This window comes from Salvia hispanica, chromosome 1, assembly GCF_029641045.1.
Source record: "Salvia hispanica isolate PSC_SH4W2 chromosome 1, Shi_PSC_v1, whole genome shotgun sequence".
NCBI classification, from domain to species: domain Eukaryota; kingdom Viridiplantae; phylum Streptophyta; class Magnoliopsida; order Lamiales; family Lamiaceae; genus Salvia; species Salvia hispanica.
The window spans coordinates 39,346,368-39,356,245 of NC_142692.1; the positions used below are offsets into that span (position 1 = coordinate 39,346,368).

The 9,878-nt window shown below is 33.1% G+C and overlaps 1 protein-coding gene across 2 annotated transcripts; it reads right to left on the bottom strand.

Annotated features, from left to right (window-relative positions):
• Positions 1-4,769, bottom strand: LOC125218215 (uncharacterized). Of its 2 annotated transcripts, none has more exons than XM_048119844.2 (2): positions 4,581-4,769; positions 1-1,105 (listed from the first exon to the last, which is right to left on the bottom strand). In XM_048119844.2, exons 1-2 carry the CDS (start codon positions 4,601-4,603, stop codon positions 262-264), a joined length of 867 nt encoding a protein of 288 aa, XP_047975801.1. In that variant the 5' UTR covers positions 4,604-4,769; the 3' UTR covers positions 1-261. The 2 variants fall into 2 exon arrangements, with proteins under 2 accessions (XP_047975801.1, XP_047975802.1); XM_048119845.2 differs by having other exon boundaries at positions 2,009-4,769.
• Between the last annotated feature and the right edge of the window lie 5,109 nt (positions 4,770-9,878).

Sequence of the window (9,878 nt, forward strand, 5' to 3'; positions counted from 1 at the left end):
TCAAAAAATAACCAATGGAATAATGAATGCAATCTATATATTACACTTCACTATCATGTTCCCATTTGTTTCAACCATAATCTCTAAGCAAACAAAAACAAAAAAGAAGGTGAAGATAGGAAATAGTAAGCTATAACCAAACGCATAGAACTTAATTAAAGAAGATGAAACATTGTAGAGATTAGCAAACTTTATTACAAACCATCCCATCAAAAGTGCGCTTTTCTGAAAGAAAAATGTATTAACTTCCTTGAAACCATTTCAATTCCAAAAATAAGGGAACAAAGAGAGATCCGGATCATCCAAAATATCGGTGCTAGAACCGATATCAAATCGACCATCAGCAAGCTCGTCAACATCCTGCATTGCTGCACCTGTGCCATATGAAGTAGTCGGGAGTGAGCCAGATGGGAGGCCCAGTTGATTAGGGTACCCACACAGCAGTTGATACCCGATATCCTTTTGAGCTTCATGAGGGTACCCGGACCACAGTAGCTTCCCGGGCAGCAATTGGCTCTCGTTACGTGCAACAGCATTCTTTTTACTAGGATACCTTGCCCCCAGCATCAGCTTGTTTTCATCGGTCCTCGAAGCTTTCTTAGGGCGCCTGCGCTTCCCGAAAGCATCACCTGAAGCGACCGTTGCGCATCCTGACAGCAGTTGGGTTCCAGCATGCGCTGCTGCTCTCCCAAGATTTCCAGGAAGCAATTCTCCGGTTCTAGATGTAGAAGACTCTCGTGTCGCTTGCTGTGACTTCAGCTTCTTCTCTTCTAGAACATCGCCTTTTGTCGAATAAATGGACAGAGGCATCTTGCCAGACTCAAGAGCCATCAAACTTAAGGCTTCATAGTGAAGTTTTAGATCTTGAACTGTTTTCCCAGGAACTGCCAATGCGATCTTACCCCACATATCAGCATGATTATAGTGGGTAAAGAGAGCAATCTCGAATGCCTTGTCCTCCTCCCTTGTCCAATTCAAAGATGTGTGTGCATCATTTGATGCAGCATCATCCACCCCCATCGACCAGAAGCAGTTGTTGGATGTCCGGTCTGAATTCATGTTTGAGGCAACTGGGAAAGCTTGACTGAGAACAGAGAATGCTGACCTGTAAATTTTTGAACTCATCAAATTTTATTGAGAAAACTGGCATCAAATTCATCTCATTTTGCTTAGGACCTCAAGAATTCACGAAGAACTAAAATATATGTGCACTTTAGATGTGTGTCTTTGTTTTATATACACATACATGCAAAACAAAATATATTACAGAAGTGAAAATAATGGGGTGTTTTTTATGACAACTTGTAAAATAAAAATACTAGGAAAGTATGACATGACAGAAGTGATTACTCAAACAGGGTTAAAATGTAAAAATTATCAACTGTTACTCATTAAAACTGATTGTGAAAATGAGTAAAAGTAAAGGACTGATCCCTAAATTGTTTATTTGGAAATATACAAGCAGGAGAGTATAAACATGCATACAATTGAAGAATCCAAAAAAAAATTGGGAATAAGAAAAAGTCCCACACTCGCATCTGCGACACCATTAATTCCAAGCACTCCAACTAAAAGAACAATGCTTCATGAACTTAATCCGTGCAACATCATTTTGAACATCACCAAAAACATGAACTTAAAATACTCAGAAATGTTTTCCAAAATAAAATCAAGAATCTCAATTTCAGCGATTGCTCCACATTTACTTTTCTCTAGTTATTTGTGCTTTTTCTCTTACTTTATTTGCTAAAGCATTAATGTGAACATCATTGATTCGGACAATTATTTCACAAACAACATCAACATACCAGATCTTCTTTCCCTTCCATGGAATTTCAACATGCAGTCATATAAAACATATAATCTATCGATTGTCATTAACTACACAATGGAGAAACTAAACCATTAATTAAGTTTATACCTTCATGAAAATATATAAAAAAAGATGCAATTTTTTCTTCATTTGTGTATAGCTATGTAACTAAAATTCTTTAAACGACAGATCTACCTTCAAGGAAATAATTCTTGGCGAAGACTGCACAAAAAAGGCAACTGTGGCCTCCAAATCCTTAGAAATATGCTTATTCTCTGAGAAATTTCCGGCCACTAGATTTATAGTAGTAATATTTACTCTGAAGAAGCATAGACAATGGACTAACCTGTGCTTCTTATATAGGCGCTGGGCAAGCAAGCTAGTGCGCGTACGTTACAAAATTAAATGATCCTACTGTCTTTTTTTGTCCTGTATGTATTGCTTAGCAGCCACCTGGCTCTCTTAATCTTTTTGTTTTGCAATAATCCTTTTTGTTACATGGAGTAAAGTTGATTGGCCTGGAACAAGTGGCCAGTGGTATCGCTTAACAGCCACCTGGCTTTCTTAATCTTTATGTTTTGTAATAATCCCTTACAATCACAGTTGATTTAATAAAAGATACTCACTCGTTCACACGTATATGATTGTAGGGTCAGTGATTGTGAGTGTGGGTGCCATAAAGGTCTTGTGACGTGTTATGATAGATGTTACGTATGCAAGCATTATAAGTAAGGTGTGATTAATGCTATTTTCAACTATTCTATTTCGGAAAAAATTTACGTGTGTAGCTTCTCAGAAGCCACTTGGCCACCTTTGTAATCTACTATTTTCTTATTATTGCATTTGTGTAATTAACTTATCGCATATGTGTATTTGATTAACGAACATAAGAATTTACTTTGACACCAAACACCAGTTATTAGTTGGATAATCTACTGCAAGCAGAACGTATGAGAAAATAATAGAAATAATATGGATTACATTATTAGAGTTGACTAATAGGACTACACATGAATGAGGTAGAGTACTCAATCTTGAGCAATGAGAAGCAATCACCTTACTAATTCTAAACATATTACATTAGGCAACATATATCACAAATTTATAATGTAGCTGATGAAAATATGCATGTACTTGATTGCTTTGATAATCAATGATTTGGGCCAGTTTCAGCCCATTGTTGCATCCATTACATTTTCTATGACGCTATCATTAACTACAAAACAGATTAAGATTGTTGAATGCCAGATTTATATTCACTCAGTTCCATCCGAACCCTGTTTTCATAGCACCATGGGCCAATATGGAAGTAATTTTGTAAATGTGAAAAGAATCACATATTTTGACAAAGAGAAACTGTGTGCTGGTACTCCCTCCGTCCCAAGGTATTAGACCAACTTTCCTTTTTGGGATGTCCCAACATATTAGACTCATTTCCTTTTTTAGCAAAAAACATCTATCTTATTTTATTCTCCACCTACTTTTTTCTCTCTTCTCTTCCCTACTTTTTCCCTCTCTCATACTTTACTCTCTCCACTTTAACTATTTAAATATCAATTCCTTAAATCATGTGCCCAAAAGAAGTGAGTCTAATACTCCGGGACGGAGGGAGTACTATTTTTTGTTTTCTTTTCCTATCTTTTATTTTATATACCAAGCTGTGGTGTACCATATCTCTACCACTATCAACCTTTTCAACTTTTCTTCTATATTTCATAGTTAGTGTTTTATAAATATCTTTTATTTTTATATTTTCATTTTTAGTTAGTAAAATGCGAGTTATGGTTGATTATTACAATTAGTTTTTCTTTCTGAACTGCTTGAAAATTTATATTCTTGAGTGTGGTTCCCAATTAAAATAGAGATACAGATGATTTGTTCTCCAAAAAAAAACAAGGTATGGGATGGATTCCATAAATTCTGTTGGATTGCTTGAAATAATATGCCAGGGTGCTGAGGAGGGCTGAAGCCCCCCCTGCCCTCAAACAAAATAATCCATTTTAAAATATATATATACCCCATATATGAACTTTGAACAATAGCCCCCCAAATGAATTCGTTTGCGTTCACTACTTTTAGAATACACTAGACAAAGAAATGTTTACATTGTGTTCCCCAAAGGTCGTGATAGCAAACCATGATTGTTTAGACTATGTTCCCCTAAGGTCGTGATAGAAATCCATGATTGTTTTGTTTTTCTACCTACACTTGGAAGTGTTATATCTGTTCGAGTAACAATCCTCACAGGTATCTTAATCATCTTGTTTATAAGTTATCTGTAGCATATCTCTTTATACGGCAAACTCTTCTACTACTAAAACTACGACTTCTACAAAAAAAATCCGACATAAGCCACACTGCCACAGTACTTATGTGTTCCTTTGCAGCTGAGAACAAGCACTGAGACACTCCCTAGGTGTTAAAGATCATCATATTTCACAGTAATTCGAAACTTTATTCAGTTAATCAAATCAAACTTATCCACATTCAAAAACATGAGAGATATTAAAATAGCAAGTCGCATCGCCACTTCAAACAATAGTTACACTAATTCGTAGAGCAGACATTGGATTGAACTTGTACAGAATAGATTAATTCAACACTACAAGGGACCAGCAATCCAAGTAAATTCAGGAGAGCGCATTGCACACAGCAAATGAGGAAATCAAGAGCAGGACACAGGCATTATTAACAAAATCGACGTTTGGGCATTTCGTCAAACAGATAGAGGGCATGGAGGGCCAAAAAATCAACGGAATTTGTTCACCTGTATACAATAGATGTAGCCATCCCATTTCCGGAGACGGAGGGGCTTCTGCATCTTCCGCCGGAGCTCCGACGTCTTTCCGGCCGTTCGATTGAAATGGTTGGTAAGAATCGGCATTGGAATCGCTAACAAGACTAATTGGGTTTTCTTGTGTGTATAATCAAACAATTGACCTTAGTTTTTGCACTGAATCCAACTACTCAACTTTTTTATCTTTTGTCGTTTTCCAGATTTTTACTGATTTTATCAATTTTATCTTAAATTTTGATAGTACTTATTAATGTTATGTCAATTTCTATTAACTTTACCAATTCTATCCAATATTTACATGTATCAAAATTATAAAGCGTAATTATTTTTAAATATAAAAACTGAAGAGAAATATTAAATATTTTTATTATAATTCTTTTAGCTCACTATAATATAGTCATTTTTGGTACAAAGTTATTAGGTAATTACATTTCAAAAAATTAAAATTAAATACTACAATAGTACTATTAGTTATTTATTCATTTCGTCCCATTATAGCGGACAGTGGACACATTCTTTTGGCACTTAACTATAACTTGCATACATTTTTTATTTTATTATTAGACCACGGGTTGGGAGCTTATTTATGACTATTATCATTAGGGACGTCAATGTAGTCCGCAACCCGTGGGCTGGCCGGAATAGCCCGCTAAATTTATAGGGTTAGGGTCAGAAATTTCTAGCTCGATAAAAATAAAACCCGATAAGCCCGCACCCGATTAGCCCGCAACTCATTAGGGCCAGACCCGAAAATCCGATGGGCTGGCCCGATAACCCGGTAAAATTTATAGTTTTCATTTTTTTACTCCTAATTGACACTTCGTTGACTAATTTTACGACATAGATAACTAAAAAAAGATAACTTTCAATAAAAATTTTATGGTAAATATATAAATTATATATTGAATTTTTATTAATATAATAATTGTTAAATAAATTAATCTCACTAGAAGAATATTTAAATTTAACATGCATTAAAATTTCACGAAATATCACAAATATTAGTATTTTATGATTGAGTTTAAGCATATATATCAAATTTATCATAATTAAATATTTTATATTTTATAAATATAACTAATTTTCATCACGATTTATTGGATTGTTCGAGCCTTAACCTTATCGGTAGCAACCCGATTAACCCGACGGGCTAGCCCGAAACCCGAGCTTTTAGGGTTAGGGCCGAACTTTTACAACCCGAAAAAAATCACAACCCGGCAAGCCCGCACCCGATTGACCCGCAACCCGAGTAGGGTTTGCCCGAAACCCGATGGGCCGGCCCGATTGACATCCCTAATTATCATGTTGATTTATAAACATAAATAATTAGTCCAATAATTTAAAATTTCTCTATACCAAAGGTATTGATCTATCCATTGAATTTCCATGCATTTTTTTTATGACACACTTATAATAATTTTCTATGCATTTTCTTTTACTACAGGTGTACCGAATCTCGATAATCATTTTTGACTAAGTTTGCAGATTAAGACCGAAAATTTCTCAGCAGGTAGCAGATTTGATCTCATGAGTTCAAGATCACCACAACTCCACGCTGTCAACTGTGATACAACCTGTTGAATTCCATTTTTTTTATGACACACTTATTATAATTTTCCGTTCATTTTTTTATAACACACTTGTTTCAGGTAAACTAACTTAAAATGAAATTTGCCGAAGTAACAGTCACAACTCACACACTTATTATAATTTTCCATGCATTTTTTATCTTTGTCAAAGGTGATGGTGAATTTAATATTAAAAATTTTTTGGGACAAGGGGAATAAAAAAGTGATAGGGACTTTTAATGGGCTAAAGTGATCTGATGTGTGTGCATATTTTCAATACTTATTCGACCCATATATAACCGAAATATTTAGGCCCAATATGTAGCCTTATAAAAAAAAAAACATTTAAGCTAACTTTAAAACACTATTACTCTAATAATAGATTTCACACTGAGATTTTAGAAAATTTTATTTTATACTTAATATGTTAAATGGAAGGTGAAAATATATTTTAATATGATGTGAGATAATTTTTTCCAAAAAGGAAAATATAATTAAACAAACTAAAAAAATTGTAACGTCTACTTTGGAACATGATCAGAGTAATTATTTAAGACACTTTTTAATTTTATTTTTTTTTTCTAGAATAAAACTTCTCTGCGTGGAGTGACTATAGAACATTACATATGAAAGTAATTATGGTTTCAAGATATTAATTAAAGAAATTTACATGTGTACAATTTGAACATCTAACATAGGAGATGAAGCGTCGTATCAATGGATAATTAACCTATTTTTTATTTATCGAATTTAATATACCTGATACTCTCACCAAAATTTTTAAAATGTCATCCATACATATAAAACTCAAATTATTCTCATCTGATATTGAAGCACTATTAAAAAAATTAAACAGTGCCATTATGGGAAAGATAATGATAATCTACGGCCAAGATCATGTGCGACAGAGCTCTATCTGGTTGAGATTTTCAGCCACTCAAACTGCCCAATCATCACAACAGAGCCACATGCACGCTAAACGATGAGGGTGCATCTTATTGCGGTGGAATGAGCGACAGGCAACCGGATCCCAAATGCCATATTAAATAAGAGAGAGAATCTCCCTTAGAAACCAGTTAAGAGCCAAAACCCAACTGTCAGCAGAGCCAAATATATAGCTTTTCACGGCCGTTATTTCCCTTAACGGTTTCTGCTTTTCCGTCGATCTCAATGCCACGTGTCCCACTCCGTCAATTGCCATCAATGCATGTGGATGGGTTTGCATATGCATGCATGCTGTGGTGAAAAAGCATACGTGGATAACATCTGCATTAGCATTAGTTAAATGATGTTATTTATTAATACAAAATCATGTGTATATTCTTTCTTTATACAGCATTATTATTTAGTTTTATGTTCATTTATATCTGGCTAGGGTATTCTTTGGCATCCAGCCATATCAATAATAAGGAAATTTAAGTATTGTCATTTTATTTGTTAGTAATTTTTTTTTTTTTTTTTATGTTTTATGTTTGATAATAAATGCACAGAAACTAGTTTTAATTTCAATAAGGGAAATAAGAAACTATTAATCCATTAATTTTCTAAATTATATTATGCTTGTTGTTCTTGTTTTTTTAATGTCCCAAATATACAATTTTATTTGTATAAACTCATTTACTGATATACTCTTATTTGACTATTTGATGAACTCTTTCTTCATACATCTGCCCCCTCAAATATTGACATACTTTGCTCCGACACGAGTTTTAAAAAATGTAATGGAAAGTGAGTTGAAAAAGTTGGTCGGATGTGGGTCATACTTTTAAAGTATTAGTTTTATAATAAAATGTGAGAAAGAATGAGTTAGTGAAATATGAGGTCCCCTACTAAAAATAATAATAACAAAAGAAAGTGTGTCAAACTTTTAGGGACGGACTGAAATGGTAAACTATGCTAAACTTTTAGGGACGAAGGCAGTATTGATTATCAAAGTAAGTAGTACCATATTAGAAAGTTTATTGAATAATTTACTTCTAGTATGTACCAACAGTGACTGTAATTCTATATTTGTGGTTGGCTAAATATACAATGTAATAATGTACTTTTGGATCACTAATTTTTTGCTCAATTAATATCTATATTCAAATTTATTCCTTTCATGTTTTTTTAGGGGAGAAGGTTCATTTTACGTCAATAAAAATGAAAGAATATGCATTAGTACTTTCACCAAATGGACAAATAACATGTGATACATGCTGAGGTGTTGCCCCTTATTTAGCAATTTAGGAGTATGCCTAGATTTTTGGCTATAATTTTTTTGGTGTCACAAGCTTTAAAGTTTTTAATGTCTAAGTTGAAGGACTTTATTCCGTGGGCTTGATATAGAAATCAATTGATATGATCATATTATCATATCCCCACTTTATGTAATATACATACTACTAATATATAGACGTGCTTTAATGAGAATAGTAAGATTTTTTCCTTTAGTATATTTCAAAATTTCAACGTATATTATCGCGTTAGGCAACACAGTTTTATTGAGATTCGAGTCACATTAGTCATAAAAGTGAACGGAGAATAATTTGTTCGAGCCGTGATAATTGCTACCTATAGGATAAATACTTTTACATACTTACCCAGTTACCCTCTCCCATCAATATGAATCAAGATTATGACAATTTTAAAAATTATTTTAGAAACTTGAAGTGTAAAAACAAAATCAAATATTACTGTACTTTTCCTTCTAGAGGTGTGTTCGATCATTATGTGATAGGGGAGAATCAATTGAAACATAATAATACTCTTACTCAACTAATATAGCTAAAGGAGCATCAGAAAGACAATTTTAATAGTATATGAAAGATAATGTGATCAACTTTATTAGATTCAATTTTGTAACAAACACAAATAAAAAAAACACGTGTCTCTTTGCCCAAACATGACACACCATCAACGCTATAAGCATGCCATTTTATAATAGTGAAACCAAGAATTCAAACATACATACATAATGAATGATGTGATAATCTAGAAAACAATCATTCAATACTACTCATCTCTATAATTATAAATAGTTATCTAATGCGTATATATATACATCCATTCAATAATTTTTTTACTCAAATGTAAATTAAAAACGGAAAAAATAACTATTACTGAGGCCAAAAGTCTATTAATAGGTGATGGAGTTTGAATTCGTGACCTCAAGATTACCATAACTATGCGGTATAACCCATTGATATGGATAATTCATTTTAATTGTAAATACAGTTGCATTATGATTGTTATGTATTCTCATTTTAAAAACAATATAGTAATTGGTAGTATAACCAATACCTACATATACACACATCTATACTGTGTCAATATATTCGAGCATACTTAGCTAAATAAGTGATGTAATAAATTAATATGTAGTAAAAAGAATCGAACTTAGATGGGAATCTACTGTAGCATGGGGATAATCAGCAAATATAGGTTAGTAATGTAGCAATTCTAAACTACATAGAGTTGGTGTAATTAATTGTGATACATTAAATATGTACCTAATCGAAACTTTTGAATGGTTTAGGTCCCCAGTTACAATTAATTTATACGTTTTCCAAAGTTAACCATTTTTCAAGTAATTTTATTTGTTTTGTCAAGCATGTTTTCCTCGATCGAATTGGTTTGATCACTTGTCAAACCAAAATACACTACTTTATATACATTTAACTGAAAATACATAACTTTTTTTTCTCATATATAATAATTA

Excerpts from the sequence above, each read along its gene's own strand:
- LOC125218215 (XM_048119844.2), bottom strand. The coding sequence starts at position 4,603 with ATGGCTACATCTATTGTATACAG. Across the intron at positions 1,106-4,580 it reads GCTACATCTATTGTATACAG|GTCAGCATTCTCTGTTCTCA; the intron begins GTGAACAAATTC and ends AAAAATTTACAG.